Genomic DNA, 23272 nt, shown 5'->3' with positions numbered 1-23272 from the left:
ATCACCTTAAGAAACAGCAACCATTACACCACTACCACATCATTAACATTATTATTATTACATCACTAACACTAGCGCTAACTAAATGATTGCACACATTTCCAGTTCACTCTGCAGTGTTCGTGTCGTGTTACAAATTAGAATCCTATAACTGATTGTACCTATTTAACTTTATTTTCTGTGGGCGCTAAACCGTTCTTATTACGTCACAGTGCCCTAAAATTGATATATTTACTGCGTTAAGGCAGAGGTCATCAAAAGTTACGAGGGAAACTTTCATGAAGATCAGTAGTTTTTGTGCGTCTGAGAAACCAAGCTAAAAACGAAACTAATAGTTAACACCTGGGTATCTAGCCGGAAAAGCGTCAAAGCATATTCTAAAATAGCGGGCACATTATTGTGTTTGTGACAGTTCACATACATAGCCTACGTTACATTTGGTACGTGACATAAATATATGTTACATAAACACAACTATATGTTTTTCCGATTTTAGCCGCTAATATTAAAATATTACACCCGAATAATTTAGATATTACGACAACTAAACAATTATTAAACAACAACAAAAATCAGTAATTAACATCAATGTCAAATTTTATATGTTCTTGGAAAATTAATGTAATATTGCACTTACAAGGATTTGTCGAACAGCCACTATCCTCTTCTAGAGATAACGTTCTCCCAATACAAAAGCATAAAACAGCGAACATCGCTTTTCTAAAAACATCCATTGCGTTCTGACAGCAACTAATTTCTTAGAAAACAAAGAAAGTAGTCTGGAAATTTGTAATATAGTCTAAAACTGTTCTTCCTTTTTGTCGTAGTAGCCATTTGTTATTAGTTTGTTTATAGCCCTACTCTCGTAAACTCAAAATTAATAAAAACAAAAAAAGTTGCCTTTGTCTTAGTTTCGACTATTTCAATGCTACAAAAAGGGTATTGAACTGCACCGCATTTTTTGCCTGACTCTTTAAAGTTATACTGCTAATCATTCTAGTTTAACCTACTCAAGTATCTTTAAACCATGTGAAATCAGTCTAGCAAGAAACGTCAGCGGTTGTAGCGAGTTTCAATTTCTCTTGACGCTGGGGTATTTATACTGCACTGTTATCGAGTTGCACGGCATCACTTAATAATTGCTCAACCGCCTTTTTTCCCTCGGCTTGCAATGAAGGCCATATTGTCGCTCAAGCCATGGCTACTAATTATTTCTCGCATTGGTGCCTCCTGCAAAACAATAAAACGCTTCTACTAAACTACCTTATGATTGATTTGTGCTTTTGGTTCCAGCGCGCTCTCGGAAACATTTTTAGGAAATTGGAAAACATTTTTCAGGAAAACCCTCGGAAATATTTTTAGGAATTGTTTGAAAATCCAAGCTTGAAATGTTTGTGCGCGAAAGGTGCAATAAATATGATTGGGCAATGCTGTAACTTTCCGTTGAATGAAAGCTGAATTAGGTGAGATCTATTTAGATAGGAGGAAGTTGTAAAAGTATGCCGGAACAGTCCGGAACAGCGTTTCGGTAAATGAGTAACTGAGGAAACGGCGTCCCTGTAATATCATTTATGTAGGCTCCCTGTAACGGTAACAACATGTTTAAATTGTCAAAAATGTGTTTTTTCTGTCATGCCATTCCGCCGTCGCTTTGAATGTATTTAAACAACTATATGTTAGGTGCTTATTGGTGCACTACATCGTGCAATAACCTCAGGAGGGTACTCGATCGTTTCAGACGTTCTGTTAGGAAATAACTTTGTGACGTCATCTCTGATTTTTAATTGTTCTGGTAAGAAATGATTCTACTTTCAACAACCCTGGTTGGGGTGCATTCATTGTCGTGTCCTACGACGGACTTGATTACTGTTTCAACGTACAGTTGAGATATTTACTCAATTGCGATAAGGGAAATTTATGTGGAATTAATTGCGGTTTAAGCTATAAAAGCATTTGCTGATTTCATCGCAAAGAGTTTCATGGGAATGTGGTTATCGCTGATTTCGATCAAATACTCTTACTTTTTCTTAAGAAATACTTCAGGTCAGCTAGTGTTTTATTTGGCAAAATGTACAGAATAAGCTTCCCATTCGTGCGTAAAATATGCCCAGGCCGGAAAATAATTCGTAGCCAAAACAAATGACTTGTTCTGTTTTGTACCAAAAGAGCAACTTATAAACTATTTACATGTTGCCTGGTGGAACAAGTTCTATTTTAAACTAACTTGATAGTCACATATTGTCCAGATTCGAATATTTTACCTATAAGTTCATTGTTACGCACAAATATTACTCTTAAAATATATTCGATACTCTTTAATTGCATCGCAGAAACGCTTTTGTAGATGTTTAATTTATTGCATTATTTGACTCCTTTAAAGGTAAATGAAGATCTGGCTCTTTTTGAGGTCACCAATATTGTTAGAAGTATGATTTTCATGAACGTATTTCGGCCAAATCTTAAAAAATACGCAGAAAAAGTGAAACCCGTTTGGACTATTTTAACCACCGTTTTGCGAGACATGACTCCACCATGCAATTTTTGCCCAACCTGCTAGAGTCACCTGTAATAGTAGTGGCTGTTTTTCACCCTCCTGATATTACTGTTTGTGTTTGATAAAAGTGCGCAGTAAATCAAAAAATATTTCACCAAATTGTGACATAGCGTAAGTTGTGTATTGTTTCAATTTCGTTAATTGTTACCTAGCGCAAATATTAGTTATAGGGTATACCGCAATCTATCAAGTTTTCTGTATTCTTCTATAAGACAAAAGATTGGAAACCACTATACGATCCACAGCTGTCTGGACTTTCTCCTCGCGATATGATCTTCACGGCCCTGACGAAGAAAGTATACAGATCGCACCGATAAGTTTACTCACACGCAAGTAGAGGCAGTAGCTCGAATTCGCTGTCGCTTTGAGATGCAACAATCTTTGCCAGGGTTGAGAAGAGGTCGCATTGCGATCAGCAGAGTTCTTCTAAAGCAGGGGTTCTTAAACTGGGGTCCATGGACCTTTTGGGGGCCCGTGAACTAGTTTTAGGGGGTCCATGAAATCCCAATTGAAATATTAATGTAAATTTAAGAAAGTAATATATTTATCGAACAAAACAAAAATAAAACGGTTTTGTACTGAACGCAGTAGGACTCCATTTCACTTTCACATTTTTGGACCGAAAGCATATTTATGAAGTCTATTGGTATTGTGACGTAAATTTATGAAGTCGTTTTTTGAAATTTTTGTCTACCGGACAAAAAAAATTTTAGCTCCGCGGTAAAAAAAGTTTAAGAAGAACTGTTCAAAAGATATGTGTGGATTCAGATTTTGTCATATATTTTGAAGCTTAAAAAATTGGGGACAGCGTTATGCATACGCTAAATTGATGAAAACGTTATCGCAACCTAGGATTACACTGCGAAACACTGTGTTACAACTTTGCATGTTTGTGTTTGGTGGAAAAGCTAAAAATAATAACTAAAAGTTAAAAATAATATTGCAAGAAATAAAGTATCATGGTTCAAAACTCCTCGTTGTTATGTCACGTTTACGCCGTGAAACGTGACGTAACACCTCGTTTCACATAAAAACCGCGCTAATATCCCTCACACAAAGGTGAAATGTCAAAGGTGTGGCAATTGGTTTAGGTAACAAAAACCGGAGTCATAATTTTCATAGTTCCAAGGTTTTGGCCTCCAACCTCGTCCTTGCTTTTCGATTGTTGCTTGGGCTTGTAACCGCAAAAATAAAACAAACAAACCGTTTTCAACATAAATACGCACAAAAAAAGATATAGGTAAGAGGACGACCAGCAAAGCATGAGGTTTTGACAACAAGGAAAAACCCACCACGCTTATCAAAATCGCTCCAATCAGACAAAGGTTTTGGTTTTCCTTTGCGTGCGTTTGCCTGCAGCCCACGCAACGTATTTATAGCTTAGGGCGAACGACAGGCGAAGCCTTAATGTCAGCTCATTTTAATATTATTGTACGTAAAAAAAATAATCTTACCTTTAATCGATGCAAAAAAACCTGGTCTTCCATTCATTTAATACAGCGTTCTTACCGCAGCAAGCTATCAACAGTGATACCTCTAAAGCAGTGGTTCTTAACCTTTTTTCAGCCGCGCCCTCCTTTGGTAATTTTCCTATGCCTTGCGCCCCCCTATGAAAAGGCATTCGGCATTTTTCAATTAAATATCACTGAGACAACATGAATATAGTCAATGGTACTGTTGGTCGCGCGAAGAAGGAAAACAATTTGAGTTTTATTTGGTCGAATCGACTAAACTGTAACTCAGGAGGCGTTTTGCATTGGGCATACAACAATTTGCTCGTATTGGACACATTGTTTTTATCGAGCTGATTTAGACAAACATGTTGTGATGGCTTTGACTCCACATTTGTAAGGTTGTATGATGTCGAGCGCAAAAAAATGTCAAGCGCAAATATTAAACATTGCGTTATCGTGTTTCAAAAGATGTAACGATACACAATACAACGGCAATATTGCATAAACATTACAGATTCTGGCAAAAAAGTTTGAGTCTTCCTGTTGCTATCTAGTTAACATATTTAAAATATAGAAATAGTTCGAAAGGGCGATAACTTTTATTGTTTATCTATAAGTTAGGAAAAATAAGGCGGTGATACCGTCGATGATTACAAATAGACAGAAACATGCAATGACAGTCAAGAAAACTTTGTTCTATAAAGGAATTAGAAGATTCATATAATTTTTGCAGTTTTATTGTTAAAGTTGGCAAAAAACAGAGTTTGTATGTAGGATTTATGCCTAACCCTAACGAAACCATTAAAAGTATTACAACAAATTAAAATACTGAAGTCGAGCTTGCGCCCCTCTTAGAATTGCTTGGCGCCCCCTAGGGGGGCGCGCCCCCCGATTAAGAACCACTGCTCTAAAGTGCCTAAGTACGCTAATTCTACCAGCAGCATCACCAGGTAATTGGCTCGGTAAAATTGGCCTCTCGTGCACATTCAGAATCTGCTGTAAGAGCAATACACCCGGCAAAATGTATAAACCAGTGTTGTAATTACTTAGGTCTAGGAGTTGATTTAAGGGCAGTGTACTGTATAGAGTCACTCTTTTTGTATGACTTGACTTGATGTAAGTCATTTATACAAGTGATTTGACTTGCACTTGCAAATGAACTTTCATATATTAAACTACTTTAATTGAATCCTTTTATTAAAATTTGGTTATTTAAGCCAATCATTTAATGTAGTGGTTCTCAAGGGTGCCATTTTTAAAGCTCAAGGGTGCCGAGAGATATGTCAAATTATTTAGGATTCAATTTTTTGCTCTATTGGTAAGCTTCGTGATACAAATTTTTGTGTATTAAAAAAGTGACAAAAATTAAAAAAAGTTGGCAAATCTAAAAAATAAGCAGTCAAATGAAATACTCACGTCGGGCATGCAAATGGAGCATTCAAATGAAATGTGTAATCACTTCGAACACCGCGGAAAGCGTGGGTGTCCTTTTACGTATACGTCCTCCAGTCATTCGCTTTGCGGTCGCGGCCTCAGTCATGCAATAAATGCCAAATTCGGCTTTAGCGACACTATCGATCCATTTAACATTTTCCTGTTAAAGTTCGGTTCGGGCTTGTTCAAGGTTTGGTCAGAATGTGGTTCAGCGCGCTCCGCTTTCGATTAAGCCCCGTTTCGATCATGGTTACACAAATCTGGTTTATAGAGTTTTTAGTTCAATATAATCTACTTTAAACCAAAGCTGTGGGTTAACAAAGAAAAACTAATCAATTTTAACTAGTATTTAGTTTAAGTCCATATGAGTATTTGATAAACAAGCCGCACATTATTAAAACTCTTAAGCATAAGAAGCGAATTTTCAATGAACTAATTGTTTTTCTATCATATTAGCGTTGTTGCGGTGTATATCATTTTTGTGTGCTACCGGAGATAAACAATTTTTATTTAATTATCCTTCTTCAGCTTATCTTCAAGTCCAATAGATATCTTTATAACTTTACATTTATTCAATAATAAATAACCAACATGGTAAAATTGGAATAAACGCAATCCTTAGTAATATACTTATCGCCAAAAATTTTAGTATTTTGCAAAAGGATACAAATTAAAAATAGTATAGGAATACCTTGCCTCTTTAAAATATAAGATGTGACGTCATGCTGGAGTGAACCACTTTATTGGTAGGTTTGAGATCGGTATATATACCTGTATTTTAAATATACGGTTCAGTTCGTGTTCGGCTTCTTTAAAACTCGTTTTGGATTCGTCTTCGGTTTGGGAAAAATAGTCCAAAGCTTGATCCTAAGTATTCGGTTCGGGTTTCGTGCTATATACTCTGCTACATCAAATCGCTGAAGCGCACTAAAATCCTGAAAAAATTATGGTCATCGCTTCATGGTTATTCTCAGTACATTTTACTCGCTTCGACTCAATGCTTTTTAACCCGTAACTTGCAGTTTTTATGTTGTACGTAAAACGTGTCCACTACATATTTAGGAGAGTATCTATAGCTTCTTCTAATATTTAACAAAATAAAACATTTTGTGGGGAAATTTGCACAAATGTTTTAACGGTTTTAAATCGTTTTATGACGTCACATATTTCGATTAGACCCCCTCCCCCCCACGATAGTCCTTGAGGTTCAAACTTCCGATATCCTAATTTGGCCTCACAAGATCTAAAGTTTGACGAAAGCTATTTTAAGAGAGACAACTTGCGATTCCTAGTTGCGATATAGCTGCATGATTCTCTTGTGGGCAGTTTTATTAGTAGGCCTATAGGATGATTGCAAAATAGATGTTTATTTGAATATTCTGGCATCATCCAAGTTTAAGATAAAACTGGACGATATAACGCTAAAGTTCCATTTCTGCCGGCAGTCGATCACATCTGGAAGTTTTCATAGCATCACTTGAATTTTAATGAGCTGTAAATGATAGTTTTATATTTAGATTTTATGGGAGGCGTTAAGTTTTCTGCAGCATATTATACAGACATGAACTATATGGAGGGAATTTATTTACGTCTATACGTTACTTATTTGCCATCGAAATGGACCCAAAAATAAGGACAACCGGAAAATTAGATTAGCATCTAAAAAACGTTTTAGACATTCTACTATCGGCTCCAGCAATTTATTTCAGTTCATGGTTTGTTTTTCGGTCTATATTCCTGTTAATGTTGCTTGAAGAACGCTATATTAAAAATCCGACACGCGATCCACCAGGTGAAATGTGGCGATCAAACGGTCGATCACGATCGAAGTGTTGCAACCATTTCCCCATAACCAACCACTACGCAAAAATGCTGCCTTCGCCGCACCCTATTCTGCTGTAGCCCAAACAGCAGTAACTGCCGTAAAATGTCGTTAGCTGCTGTATTCTGGTATAGCAGCCAAAACTGCTGTCCCATCTTCCCTAGCTATCACACCACTTAGAAGTAAAACCTGAGACTTGTAGGCCACGGGGATGAGTTGAGTATTTTCATTTATGATGTCATAAAAACTCAATTTTAGAATATAATTCAACATTGGTTGCCAGAGGAAAACGATCGAGGTTCTGTAGGTGTTGAAAATAAGACAAAATAAGGACGCAATTCGAAAATAAGGACATTTCTTACAAATAAGGACATTCAAGTTTTCTAAGACCTAGCCCTTCAAAACAAGGACAAATCTTATAAATAAGGACGGTATGGCAACCCTGCTTATAAGTTAGGCTGAAACAGGACCATCAAGATTATTCGATTTTTAGACGTGTTTTTGCATAACATATATAAAGCAATACTTGCAACATAACGTAAGGACAACTTAAAAAATATGATTTTTACGTAAACAAACTCTTTTTTCAAGTTGTCCTGCATCCAAAAGCGCTCTGCAGCCAAAAGCGTCGTAAACACGTTACATTCTATAGCAAACTTAATCCAGAAAAGGATTTGTTCGGTTATAAAGACCTTTACAATTATATGGACTGGACATTAATCTCTTTACCAAGTTGGACTAGAAATATTTTTGCGTTTATGGACGTAATTTTGTAACATGATGTCTTTAAATTAATATTGCCCCCTAAACGAAATCCTAGTTACCGCCCTTGTTTTAATGCAAGTTCAGTCTGATTTTTTACCTAAATGTGTCGCGAAACGTCGGACATTTTTGTGTGTCGCGTCAAAACAACACACAGCTCGGCAGCAATTATTACAAAAAGCGCCGACCGATCCCCATAATTATTTAGTTCCTATGTCGCCTTTATCATCTGATTGTAACATCCACAAGCCATGCCAATATGTTTTCAGCATATGGGCTTGTCATGTCACAGATGCTATTGAAACCTTGCTCTTTTAAGCTCGGCCAAAGCAGAGAAGAGATTTATCATTATAAATCGAGGCACGTTTCTGTTTTGTTTTTGCTAAAACTTAGGCTACTTTTAAAAGTTGCCAATAGGCTATACTTACTTTTTTTAAATTGCTAACACGGAGCTATCAATTAAAAACAATTGGCGAATTATTTGGGTCGCTAAATTTGGGTCGTGCCAAAAAGTAGTTGCATATTGAACGTAACGGTGGTTTATATAGCAATATATGTTTGCATTGAGCGTGGCGGTATATTTTACGTCACCCTTAATGAAGATTAATTACAGAAAATCGCTATATTAAAAAAGTATTTCTTGATTTTTTGGTTAGACAGTTTCCTTTATTATCCATTTAAAATTCAATAATTTAACAGTGGTACCTAGTCTAATATCCCCAAATCAAGGAAACTTTTAAAGAAAGTCGCACGTAGATATTAAACAAACAAAACTGACATTAATCAGCCAATAAAAAACTTATTTCACAGCTGACGTGTAAAAGTGCTCCATATTCCAACCCAGATCAATTTCGAGTTTTTTTCAGTAACTGCCCCAAAGAGATTGTATAACATCTGCGGCTTACGTAACCTTTTTTTGCTGCATCATCGTTACAGCCTTTTAAATTGGGGAATAACCGAATGCTCTGATTTATTTATGAATTTTTCAAAACAAATGCTGCGTCTGGGCGTTTTGGCCTGGCTTAGTCGGTATGTTGTAATGGGAGGTCAACACCCCACAAGAATGGTTTCCAACGAAGATGCACTGGCTGGAAGGTTACAGGTATTCCTATTTGTTGCTATTTTGAACAATGTGTACATAAAATATGTATATTATATTATGTATTTGGAAAATTTCTTGACCTTAAGCCTTTATTATGTGGTTGTGGTTAGGTCACTGGTTGGGGCGCTGGTCTAGAATCCTACCACAGCGAAAATTACTTGGGTTAGGGTGCGGGTTAGCATCTGGGTTTGGGTGAGTCAAGTAATATTTTTAAATAATAATACTTGACCCACCCTCCAGTGTTGTAATGACTTAAGTCAATGACTTGACTTAAGTGCACTTAAGTCACTGTTTTTAAATGACTTGACTTGACTGAAGTCATTTGGACAAATGACCTGGGTTAAAATAAATTGTTTTAATTAAGCAATTAATTATAAAATTGCGTTTTTTAGCCCAATCTTTGCACATAAAAAAAATTTGCTTGTTATATGCTGATTTTATGTTATTTTTGACTTGAGTTGCTCATAATAATCGGAGGAGTTTGCCGGTTTTCATAATTTAAAGTTTTATTTTTTTGACAAGGGTTGGACTTAAAGTTGACTTGCTTTAATTATGACTTGACTGGGACTTGACTTGGGCAACCGATGACTTGGACTGGGACTTGACTTGTTATTTATTCAAAAAGACTTGACTTGTACTTTTATTTTTACAAAAGACTTGACTGGGACTTAAGTCATTTCAAAATGACTTGTTTACAACACTGCCACCCTCAACAAAACACTAACCGACACCCTAACCCAAATATTATGCATTGCTTCAATAATATCAACGGTGTGGTAGGATTCTAGACCAGCGCCCTGGTTGGATATTAGTAGACATTTAACATTTATATAAATTGGCCGACCTTAATATATTTGGTATATTTAAATGTTTAAATACTTAAAAAAGTCAGATGGTCATACTATCCCTAAACACAAACTAAGCACAAATATTGGCAATGACTACCAATAGAGATTGAGCAATATCACCTTTTTCATATAAAAACCGATAATTTTTAGATTATAATATATATCGGCCTGAATTTATCCATATATTCATAGGAGTGGAATATTGGCAGAAATATCAGTAAACCGAAACCTATAACACAACCATAAACCCTGTGCAAAGTGTCGGTGTTTTTTAATCTAGTATTGAAGTGCATGGTGAATATTGAATTCAAAAAATTTCACTTGCGAGTCAGACAAGTGTCGGCCAATTAGCACTTGCCCACAAGAAAAGAAATTCACCCAAAATGTCTGCATGGTATCTGCATTTCAATCATTGTTTCTGTCATACTAAAATCTCCAACTATTTTATATTGCTTTGTTATTGCTTATTTTAGGATATAATTCTATTTGCAAAACATTTCTGACTTTTGCAGGCTTTAAGTTGGACAGAGAAAAATGTCACTCATTATGTGAACAAGGCAAAGTTGATGCCACCATTTCCAGAGGACACATCCATGGCAATGTTTGGTAAGTTTTATCTAAGTGTTTTAAGTGGTCTACTATATCAAACTCAATTTCATTATTTTTATAATTTGAGATGTAAAACTTAAAATGATTTTACACATTATATGATTGAAACATTAGAATAAAATCCTTGTTTATGCAATCACTTAATACAAAGCAGTTTGAAAGAGATAAGGCCATTACTAACTAACAAAATGAACCGTTCACCAACTGTAGGTTTTGCAAACTTATGTTTTATCATATTGTTGTTTTGTAGGTATGGGATGTTTCTGGGGCGCTGAAAGGAAATTTTGGCAAACAAGCGGAGTCTACTCAACACAAGTAGGGTAAGAATTCATTGAGACTTGATATAGTGCTTTAATTATTGTCTTATGTGCATTGGGCTGTGTTTTGAACACCTATTTTATTAAAGTCAGCCTATTGTTTACTTGTTTGGCAGAATGTCATAAAAATGTAAGAAAAATAATTTACTTTTAGTGTTCAATAATTGTTTTTGTCAACTTGTTGTTAAATGTAAAATGTTGCAGTAATGTCATACAACTTCATGCCTGCTACCTAACTTAAGCCATTTAATACACACAGATACAGTGGTGGGTTGACAAAAAACCCAACCTACAATGAGGTGTGCAGTGGTCAAACAAACCACAACGAAGTTGTTAGAGTTGTATTTCATCCTGACAAAATTTCTTTTGAAGGACTTCTAAAAGTAAGGTTTTATATTGTAACTATCTTGAATGAGTAAGTAACATTAAAGTATATGATAATTATGACGATTATTTTTTTGACTTGGTATTTAAAAATGCATATTTACAAAATTGAAAAACACTATAGTCAACTTTTTTAAATTGTCATTAAGTTAAAATTTTATCATTGAAACAATTTAGTCCGGAATTAGTATACAACTTTTTAACTCTAACATATCTTCAATACAGCCATATACAGCTTGCAGAAAACCACCCAATTACCCAGACCTAGTTTAACGCATTATGTTCAGCTCCAACTGCGTTTTTGCATTATATATAGTTGTGTATTTCTGATTTGGACAACATATTAAATATTTGCAATTATCTCATTTCATATTTTAATATCTAGGTCTTTGTTAATATTTTGCAATTGATTTTACATTGTATTTCATTTGTTTACACCACATTTTTCTAAAATAACCAAGGTCTTGTTTTTCTTTGGCATTTTTTATAGTTGTTTCTCTTTTTGAAATAACAATAATATCAACTAAGCATTTTCGTTAGTTTTCCGTAAACCCCGACAATATGTTGTTTAAATCATTGTATTTCTAAAAGGTTAAAATTTTGTCAAAATCATCTAATTTTGGGTCAAAATTTTGATTTTTGAGGTGAAAAAATAATCGCCCTAATGACAACCAACATATATAAAATGTGGCTTGAAAAGGAAACCAATACAATGGCTAAGTTTTTATAAATTTCTACTTATATCCCTAATATCTTAATAAAAACAATGATGACTTACACATGCTGCCATTTCCTACAGGACATGTATTATGTTATCCTGTTATGGGGAATCTGCATTTAACTGTGGTTTGCATACTTCATTAGTATGAACCTTGTTAAATTACATACAGTATATGTATAGAGATTCCAAGTTCAACAAAACTTTTTCCTTTTTGCAATTAAAAAAAAAACAGTTTACCTAACAATTTATTGTGATCTAATACAATGGGAAAGGACAGAAATAATCAACCAGATACTTACTAATTCTCTTTTTTATTTGCATGCAAAATTAACCCTAGATTACAATATTGTTAGGTATTTCAGTATATACTGGTAGCAACAGCACATTTAATTTTCTTAGTTATTGTTACGTTTGAACTACATGACAGGTATTTTGGGAGAATCACAATCCCACACAGGGAATGGGCCAGGGCAATGACCGAGGAACCCAATACAGGTCTGGCATTTATTACTACGATGAAAAGCAAAAGTCGCAAGCACTTCAATCAAAAGATGAATACCAAAAGGTTGGTTTCCATTTTTAGAAATGTGTACCGTCTAAACCAGGGGTGTCAAACATACAATACCCACATACCACATAGGGCCTACAAAACCATTTCCTGCAGCCTGCAAAATGTTTAAAATAAAAAGTGAGGGAAACAAGCTCAAATTGTTTTACATGTTTTGTTTAAACAAAGCTGTCCCAGTATATATACTTAGGCAGTTTGCCTGTGTAAAACTGAGAAATGTGGACTAAACCAGGTGGGTCAAATATGTTGTCCTATGCACATACAATCACACCTTGTAAAAAAAATTACACTTACACAATTGTATATTATAAATATTTTCTTTAATGGATTATTAGGCTGCTTTTTTAGTTTTTTTAGGTGACTTAAACTATTTTAGGTGACTTAAACTAAAATAAAAACAGACATAATTGATGATAAGCAATAACTTTGTTGCATAAATTTACCAAATGTTATTTAAATCACTACAAGGTATTGGATACAGCAGGACATGGAAAAATTACAACCGAAATTAAAAAAGCTTCTGAATTTTATTATGCGGAAGATTACCACCAGCAGTATTTGGCGAAGAACCCAGGCGGTTATTGTGGTATGGGCGGCCTTGGGTTGTCATGCCCCATTGGATTAAACAAGAAGAAATCTGAAGGCCATTCAGAGTTGTAAACATGTACAAATTAGAGTGTTAATATACTAGTATTTCCTGCTTCACTTTTATTTGTTATGATATTGAAAACTGTTGCACTTTATTAAGTCGCGGCAGTACGCAACTAGCCAAGAAAAATAAAGAAAATAATTCGGACAAAAACAACCAAATGTGTCCAAAAAAAAAAATTTTTTTTTTTCAGGCCACATAATTAGGTAACTTGTTAAATGAAACTGTACTGTAGAACTCGCATATAAAACAAATTTGAAAATTGCCTTCCTTTCAACACACCTTTTTTCTTGTACATTCTTTGATCACAATATACATATATTGTAATTGTAAAGGGTTTTTAATTGTACAACAAAGTAATATGTGGTTTGTAGTCGGAGAGCAGTTTTAGGCTTACCTGTTTCTGGAATTAAATGTTCGTTTTTTGTTGAAAAACAGTGTTTTTTACTGTGTGATCAAATTATGTGGATTTTGTAATACATTAAAATCTACATACCTTAACCCTTCGTATTTACAAATTGAATTAACTAGCCAGTTTAGTTATTGAGAGTTTGATTTGTTTGGTAAAGTAATATATGTGCTTTGTATATATTTAATATGAAGTTTTCTGGCAACCACACATCAACTGTATTCTATGGGGAAATGTAAGACTACCTAAAACAAATTTAAAGATTGCCTTCCTGTCAACACACATTTTGTCTTGTACATGCTTCAATATCAAGTTGATACATATTGTAATTGTAAAAGGTTTTTAATTGTACATTCAAGCATATTCAGTAATGTGTATGGATGAAGGTTTTTCCTAATAAAGGCGTGTGTTTGAAGTAGTAGGGTAGAATTTTTGGGCTCACCTGTTTCTGGTATTAAATGCGTATTTTTTTGTGAAGTAGTATTTTTCACTGTGGAATCAAATTATATGGATTTTGCTACATTAAAATGTACATACCTCTAACCTTTGTACTTTCAAACTGAATTAACTAGACAGTTTAATCATGGAGGCAATTTAAACTATGATGATTTGGTTAGTAAATTAAATATATATATGTGTGCTATAATATTCAGTATGAAGTTTTCTGGCAAACATATATCAACCGTATTGTATGGGGAAAATGCTGCAAGATGTTCTAATAACTGGTAAAATATTTCATAGCCTAAACTTTTTTGTATACCTCAATAGAGTGACTTATAAAACACTCCTTCCAGAATATATTACAAACCTGACGAATTATTAAAACCTTTGTGTTTTCCAATGTTTACAAAATTTTCTGTGAACTATTATTAGATTATGAACAAAATGCACTTTTATATACACAACTGGTCGCAAACATTTTTAAACTTTATTAAGAGAGCATGGCATGTATGCTACTGAAGAAACCCAACTTTCACAAATCGAGCGAGAATGCTTATGATGTACGTACGTGTATTGTGAGAAAACAAAGATATCGTGTGAACGTGTGAACAGCACCAATAGAGAAAAGTACAAAAAAAAAAAATTCAAGTGCTTCGAAATTTATGGGCTTGTTTGGCAGCTTAATTAAGCCAATAGAAAAAGTTTGCCTAAGTGGCAAGATATTGTTTTTAATAAATTTCTACGATCATGGTAAAGAAATAAAGGCTTCAATAGAACAACATTGCACTCTTTACATAACATGGCAAGGTAGTAAACATTTGCACTGGGTGTATTCTTTGTGGCTGAGCTTTCTTCCTTTAAACTTGAACACTTAACTTTAAAATACACTGTTTTTTGAAATTCAGTGACTTGTCAAGTTTGGGGAGGTAGTTTATAACACAAAGCACTTAAAAACGACCGACTTATTTGCAATTAGTTTGTCTTCTACCGACAGCTTTAACAGTTGGTTATTTAAAATCCTGCCACCACGGCAGTTGTATAGGTCGGATGTTCAAGGTATAGGCTTTATAACAATTGAACTCCGGCATTGTATTCAGACTTCAACCAACAGGACTACTGCATTGTTTTCATGTCAAGATAAAACTTGTTAGAAAAAAACTTCTGCCTGCCTTGAGCAATGAATTTAGTGATCTTGATATTATTATTTTATATATATGAATCACACCTATTACGCCAACATAACTTGGTCGATGTCATAGCAGGCTAGTTGCGTAAACTTCCTAATGACTTTTAAATAAATTTCAAAAAAGTTACAAAATAGAGTTTTTTTGTCACGATGATGAGGCAGAATTAAAAACCCTAGTTGATTGGCCGGTGTTGCGTTGCTTAGCATTTCTTCGCTTTCTTCCTGGATACAATGTCGGATTTGACTGGAAATGAAAAAGGAAAGTAAGAAAAAATGACTTGCTAAAAATGAAATAAGTCATGAAGCTGATATACGAAGTAATTATTTTTGATGGACAATACAGAAATGGCATGCTTAAACTAAAGGAAAATGACATCACTGAATATAACATTTGAATGAATATCTAAACATTTTGTAATAAAGAATGGTGCTAAAAGATTGCACATATTTTCTACAGGCGTCATACAATGAATATATCAGTGTAATACTACATTATTGGGTTTTGGTATCACTACATATAGCATTTACATTGGTGGCCCAGGTTTGAAACATCCTGATTTAAAGGATGGCTGTTTTTTATATGAAAAATCCAATTTTGATAGATAAAATGCATGTATTTGGTCATGTTTAAGAAAAAGTTGGGTTTAACTCTTAAAAATCACCTGCATATCATAATCCCAGATGAATGGAGGTATGTCGATTTGATCAGCTGACATAAACTGAAATATTTGCGGGATGTTCTTAATAAAGATCAACTTCTTCTTGATGTCGTTCGCAGAAAAAGTAGTAAACATCCAGGAAAATAGCTACATACAGTTTTTTGTAAAAGAAACTAACTATTAATTGTGTACTGATAAAATGATATATTTTATAAGCACAACGCTAAGAGTTACGAAGTGTTAAGTGACTGTTCAGATCGGTGTTTTTTCTAGGTCTTCAGACAATGCTATTTTGTATCCTGCTACCTAAAGATAACAACATATTTCATTTGTTTCTATTCTTCCACAGTCCTAAATTAGGCACAGGGTTTTAAGTCAATTGATGTTTTAAGTTATATTCTACAAACAGTTAAATAAAGTAAGACTTGTCATGGTAAAGTTTACACCTGGTTAATTTGACAAAAATAGCTACATGTCATACAGATTGCTGACTGTACTCGGATGTATGCCAACAATGTCTGAATAAAGTGCCAAATCCTCTTACCTTACTCCAAAACGTTGGGTGAACGATGTAGAGATACTTCAGGTTTGTTTTGTAGCGTGGGTCCAGTACATTGTAGGCTTTCTCAACAAACTTAGACGGCACACGGTTTTGCTTTTGTGACATTGAGTGGAAATAAACAATGGAATATTTGCCATCCACAACCGAGTCCAGAATATGGATAAAATACAACAAAGCCTGTAAAGACGGTTAAACAGAAATAAATTAGTAATCTTGGTGACAAGACCAAAAATGTAACCTAATTAATCAAAAACATACAATTCAGGCTTTCAATAACGGATTACCTATTTAGAGGTGCATCAATACACAAGTTTTAAATAAATTAAAAACTACATATATCTTAAAAGGTATTCCATAAGATCGCAAATTTTAAAGGACATCATGCACTACACAGTTAGGCAATTTACAGTTACACTGACCTGATCTAAATCCAGTTGAGGGACATTCATGTACTTGGCAATAAGAACCACCACAGGTGAACCGGTGTGATCCTCACCCGACAAGTACAAGGCATTTGTGGCTGCAATCTGAGATAAGTTGTTGGTTCGGGCAAGTCGCAAAAGTCGTCGATATCTGATAAATAAGTCATTTAATTGATTTGTTTTCATCACTAGAAGAAAACTAAAAAAACAGTATTTTTACTTCACAATTCTTCAATATAACAACAGGTATGTGTTGTACACTAAGAGTGTTGATTCCGTGCAAATAAATTTATATATTTTTTCAAATTGAAACTTATTATATTTGACCTATGCTTTAGTATATGTTTTTTACTGTTTCAATGTTGATATTTTTCGAATGGTGTTAGGCAAATTACTTTTTATAACTATTTTCTGAGTAATGACTTTTGAGGAAAACCAATGTGGGTGTTAAACAATAAACTTTTTTAAAACCTCGCCAAAATCAGTAAAATTGGAGGGTCAGCAAAATATCTTTTAACGATTTAACCTATTGTTTTATGTTGTTAACCAAATTTTAGACACATCGCAATCAATCCGTTTTTTGTTTTATTTATTAGATGATTGGTTGTTCCCTGTAAAGTAAATCAACGAAAAGTAATCTAACCTGACTTAACAATAGAAAGTAATTACCGGAGATCGGTAACTCTAATAATTAACTGAACAGAGCATTGTGCACTGGTAACAGCAAGAGAACTTTAGAAGTAAATTGATTCCTACATTCTCTCCTGTGCTCTGCGCATCTGATCCTGGGTTAACATCTGCAGCTGGAATCTCCTTTTCTCATCGTGGTCGCCCGACATCTTTGTGAAAGAGTGGTCGTTCAGCTTTCCAATGATTGTTTCATCGGAAGTGGAAGATTCTCCGCCTTCTGAGGTGCTTGAATCTGTTGTAATGGGTATAGGCTGATTAGTTGAATCATGAATACACAGTTTTCTTATTTGTAGCTGATGGGATTAGAGACTTTATTTACTAATGGCTGCCACTGCACTTAACTAATATTAGAACGTGAGAATTAGCAGAAAATACTATATTTTAATGCTTTCTGGTTGATATATTAGGTATATTTATCAAAACATCATAATTCTCACTGAAGATTTATTTTTTACTATAAATAAACTGCTTTTAACCATATCTAAAGTCGTTAATCACTAAGGTTATAAAACACACAATTTATTTAGTTCGAATAGAACCAGTTTTAGCGCACAGGTTGGCCCCTCTGTATCCAAAATTAGACAAGTTAACATTTAAAATCCAAAATGTGTTTTTTGTGTTACAGTAAACGTTTAAACATCTTTACTCAATCAAAAATCGCAAAATTTAATTTTGAACCTGATTCCGAACTTCTGGCAGCAGTGAGGTCGGTGATCCTTATTTCACGGTCGGGGTAAATCACCTCACCCCACTCTCCGACGCGGCACTGTGGCAGTAAACAAACAGCAGATGCAGCCTCCTGATTCGAGCGGGGGAAATAGGAGCAGAACAATTCCTCGTACATGTTCTGCAACAAAAACAACTAGGCCTGAGAATGAAGTTCATATGTAAAATGTTATATTTGTTGACATTTACCATATGACACAGGATTCACCAATTTTGTAAACTTGAAAATAAGAAGTAAAAATCACATTTCTTAAATATCAAAAGTGGATACCGCTAAAGAAGGATAGTATTGAACAGGGTTTCTCAACTGTTCTTTGTCCACTGGGCATCATACCGATTTAAATATCTGTGGACCCCCAAAAGCAACTCAACATAATATAATCAGACTTTAATCTAAACTACAAAATGCTCAATGTCTATAATTGCTAATTATACCGTTGACCAAGCAAGGAAATAGATATTGGCAATGTTTGGATTATTTGAACAAAATACAATCTTACTCTCTGCTCAGCAATGAAAGCATTACTTCATAAAAAAAGCTATGCACCATTTATAAGGTCACCAATGACCATAAACCACCAGCTGAGAGCCTGTACAGATTTTAATGGACATCAAGTGCGTGATTTGTTGCTAAACATGATTACTATATTGTTCACTTGTTGTAAATTAGATAAATGGATACAAAGAGTTGAAATAGTCACATTCGGGAAGTAAAATAGTTAAGTTTTTCTAACAACCACTAACAAAAAATAGGACAACCAAGTGCTTGTCCTTAGCAATACTAGCACAAAAGTGTATGTCACCAAAAGCATTGCCAAGTGGGAGAGGCCAGCATTTGTCCAAGAGGAAGTAATTACAAGAACAGATTTGCTACCGTCATACTGATATAGAGATGCCCACAGGCATTCGTCATTCAAGAATTTTTTGCTTGATAAGCGTTATGTACAATAGACTAATCTTAATTAAAAGTCTAATGAGTGACACTGTTAAGGTTAATGCATTATGCTTATCAAAAATTCAACATTAAAAACTTCAACATTGACAGTTAAGAGTGTTTATGACTATCTTGAGTGTAAATGATTTAAAACATGCTAAAAATGTTTAGCTAAATCTATTTTTTTTAAAGCAATTACATACCTTTTAAATAGTTTTCAATTTTATTTTATTTTTTTATATAACATTCATATAAAAATACTGTTTGTGAAACACAAATTCCCTGATGAGATCTTTACACTACATTCGTTAAACAAGCTTTAAACTGCTAAGCTGGATTTAAAGCCCACAAGCATTTGGATGAAAACGGTAATACACAAAGAGCGTTGCCTAAAATAGCAGTATTATGTAAGTCTAATTCAAAGGCTTAAAAGCATTTACTTCCTTGTTGCAAAGCCGTCAAATAAACATACCAGTTTCGCTTCATCAGCAGCAATCATGACGACGGCATCAAACTTATCCAATAGTTTTTTTAAGCAACATTGCAAAGTTCCTGTAATACAAATTAAGTTTGTTACTTTTGTGATATATTCATGAAGTAACATTATCAGAAAATACTAAATATATTTATTGACAAATTGTTTTCTACATATATATATTGTAGCTTAAAAAAGAATGTCAAAGCCAAATAAGTCAGTAAATTCATAAAAAATAAATAAATTGAAATCATCTTAAATAGCTACATTTCAGATCTATGCATAGTGCATATAAATGCTCTTCCAGTATATATTTATTTTTTATTGCCTAAAACTAAGTCAAAAAAACTAAGTGTTGAAGTTCTGACAAAATACAAGTACAACTTACGAATAGCTACATGAGTCAATTTTCTCTCAATTGTGTCATCTTGTGTTTTGCAGAGTGGGGTAAGTGCAATAGTTCGGCACCCACTGTTGGCTGCCAGTTGCAAGGACTGACAGTAGCAATCTGTCGTTAAAAATGTCAATTGCTGCAAGTTTATTATGTAACTTCATCATGTACACTAGATAAAGCAATCAATAAAAAAAAAATTGTTCAATATGGCAACAGATTGTGGTTTGCTTTACACTACACAAGAAGGAATAATAAATATTCGTAATATATAACAAATACTGTTTTTTCTTTATAAATCGCTATTTTCAGGCAAAATCATGAAAAATGAGATTTATATTTAGAAAAAATACTATTATATATATTCATAATTTTGTAATAATTTTTGTAAACCTTGAAAATGTCATTTGAAAGTATGCAAGCAAATTGTGCTAAGTAATAAACCAAAGCAGTTCAGATAATATAGTATATCAGGCTACTAAAATATCAATACAGAAAATTGGTTAAATGTGAAACAATGCAATTTGAATAACTGGAAAAAATACAGGGCTGTGAACTTACCATGTAAAGCAGTTTCCACTCCGGTAATGAAACGATCATTGACCCTGGGCTCCATGGCCTGCATTATCTGTTTACAGGGAAGATTGTGGGCTTCTGAAAGCTGGACTGCACTCGTCTTTAAATCTGAATCAAACAGTGAAAAATCGGAAATCGGAAATTTGTCATTTTTGAATAGTAATTTCCTTAGTTGGAACCATTGTTTATACCAGTGGTTCTTAACCTTTTTTCAGCCGCGCCCCCCTTTGGTAATTTTCTCATGTCTTGCCCCCCCTAAGAAAATTTTTCTACATTTTGCAATTAAATATCACTAAGAAAACAGGAAAATAGTGAAGGTTGTCTTTGGTTGCGCAAGCGCGAAAAATGTTGAGTTGTATTTGGTTGAATTGGCTAAACTGCAACCGAAGAGGCGTTTCGCATAGGGCACACAACAAATTGCGAGAGCTCGACACATTGATTTTATCGAGCTGATTTTGACGAACGTGTTGCGAGGGCATTTACTCCACAGTTGCAAGAGTTGTATGATGTCAAGCGCAAAAAATGTCAAGCGCAAATATTAAACATTGCGTTATCGTGTTTCAAAAGATGTAATGACACATAATAACAGTGGCAATATAAAACAAAAAAATATAAAACAATATAGTTTCGTGCAAAAAAAGTTTGACTCCCCCTGTTGCTATAGCCTGTTATCATATATAAAATATAGATGAAAAATAGTACGAAAGGGCGATAGCTTTCATCGTATATCTATAAGTTAATTTAATAGGGCGGTGATACCGTGGATTTTCTAAAAAGGAACTAGAAGATTAAAAAATTTTTGCAGTTTTAATGTTAAAGTTGTCAAAAAACAGAGTTTGTATGTAGGAATTATGCCTAACCCAAACGAAACCATTAAAATCACTGCAAAAAGTTAAAATATTTTAAGTCGAGCTCGCGACCCCTTAGAATTGCTTGGCGCCCCCGGATTAAGATCTGCTGGTTTATACTATATAATTTTTGTGACCTAAATGTATATTTATGGTTCTCTTTACCTTTAATTTAGGTAGGAATATTGTAAACTAAAGAAAATGCTTTAACTAGATATTTAATTTTACATGGCATATTTTTTGAAAAAAAATTTTTTTAATTATTTAAAATATGCATGTCAACAAACCTCCATTTTCTATAACATGGTCTAGGTTTCTTTCAAATGAGGGCCCAGCAACTTGACAGACTCTAACTGCAAGAGGGGTTGCCTTTTGTAAGATTTCGTTGATGGGTAACACAAGGCAATCCACTTCAAGTTGAGTTACATCTCCGCTCCTATAAATGATTGTTATAACTTCCATCAAGTATATATACGTTTATGTTAAATTAGGATGTTAAGGTCTTTACAATTTGATGGTTGTGAGCCCAAAAGCTACATATCAACATATGCATGATTTTTAGCAATTGACCTATAATTTACCTTCTGTTATTGGTGCAAAATAAATTGGCCTGGCCCATTATTGAACAAATGACGATGGAATTGAATTTCCACATAATAAAAGAGTGTTATGCAAACATCAATTAAGTTACAAAAAACATACTTTAAATAAGTTAGATCTATTTCACAACTACTTTCTATGTTAGTTTTACAATACTTTCTATATTATTCGGCTTTACAGTGATAGAGTGTACACTACTGACATTTAATACCGATCATGTGTATTACAATTTAATTGTTAATATATCCCGATGAGCGTGAGTAAAGTGGCTCTGTTTAGAGTTCAACAAGTTATAAGGACATGTGTTTTAGCGGCTGGCTCCCTTTGGAGTCAGATATGTATTGTACAAGAAACATATAAGAGACTTAGTTACACATCAGTCCTCACATTAATGGCCAGCGCCGCAGCAACCCAAAAGCTTTTAATTTTTAGTTCTCAAGAAAATTTTAACCAACATGGATTTAATACATCAAACTGTCAAAATACTTACCATAAATAAACACTGTTATTGAGCTCTTCATTGACATCAAACGGGGTCACAACTTGATTAGTGGATAATTCCAGATGCTGTGGATCAGAATTAGCTAGTTTATAAGTATCGTTACTCCATGAAATTAAATCAGAAATGTGTAACACTTCTGGCTGGTCCATCGTTGCTGAAACTTTATAAATGAGCAAATAAATTGAAAGATGTTTACCCTGAACATAGCAGACCAACATAAAGAAAACTTTGGCGCTGTTCAATCTTACCTCAACGCACATTATTTGGGTTAGCGTTTAGGTTCCGGTGGGGGTAACACTAATTTACGGAATGATGAATGGTCGGAATGGTCGGAACGCTCACAGTATTATTATTAAATATAATAACACTTGACCCACCTTCACCCAAACGCTAACCCCCACCCTAACTCAAATATTGTGCGATGATTTAATAGTTGTTTTAACGGGCTAATACTTAAATTAGTGAGCGTTCTGACCATTCCGACCATTCATCATTCCGTAAATTAGTATTACCCCCGGTGGGTCAGGTTGGTCAAGTATTTTATTAAATAATGAATATAATAATACTTGACCCAGCCAAACCCAAACTTGCACCCTAACCCAAATATTTTAGACCAGCGCCTTAAAT

At 34.2% G+C, this 23272-nt stretch overlaps 2 protein-coding genes across 2 annotated transcripts; one reads left to right on the top strand and one right to left on the bottom strand.

Moving 5' to 3' along the window:
* The first annotated feature begins 8958 nt into the window (after positions 1–8958).
* On the top strand, positions 8959–14617 carry LOC146138625 (uncharacterized). Its single transcript, XM_083393219.1, has 6 exons — positions 8959–9128; positions 10489–10582; positions 10836–10905; positions 11162–11285; positions 12435–12572; positions 13044–14617. The coding sequence occupies exons 1-6, from the start codon at positions 9003–9005 to the stop codon at positions 13233–13235; spliced, it is 744 nt and encodes a 247-aa protein (XP_083249345.1). The 5' UTR covers positions 8959–9002; the 3' UTR covers positions 13236–14617.
* LOC146138624 (protein GDAP2 homolog) lies at positions 14549–22913 on the bottom strand. Its single transcript, XM_083393218.1, has 11 exons — positions 22634–22913; positions 21831–21979; positions 20681–20803; positions 20117–20236; positions 19726–19805; positions 18272–18440; positions 17660–17825; positions 16901–17054; positions 16464–16658; positions 15923–16066; positions 14549–15504 (listed from the first exon to the last, which is right to left on the bottom strand). The coding sequence occupies exons 1-11, from the start codon at positions 22903–22905 to the stop codon at positions 15406–15408; spliced, it is 1671 nt and encodes a 556-aa protein (XP_083249344.1). The 5' UTR covers positions 22906–22913; the 3' UTR covers positions 14549–15405.
* Between the last annotated feature and the right edge of the window lie 359 nt (positions 22914–23272).

This window comes from Ascidiella aspersa, chromosome 7, assembly GCF_963924565.1.
Source record: "Ascidiella aspersa chromosome 7, kaAscAspe10.2, whole genome shotgun sequence".
Classification (NCBI taxonomy): Eukaryota; Metazoa; Chordata; class Ascidiacea; order Phlebobranchia; family Ascidiidae; genus Ascidiella; species Ascidiella aspersa.
Note: the sequence above shows the minus strand (reverse complement) of the source record. Positions and strands in the feature narration are given on the sequence as shown.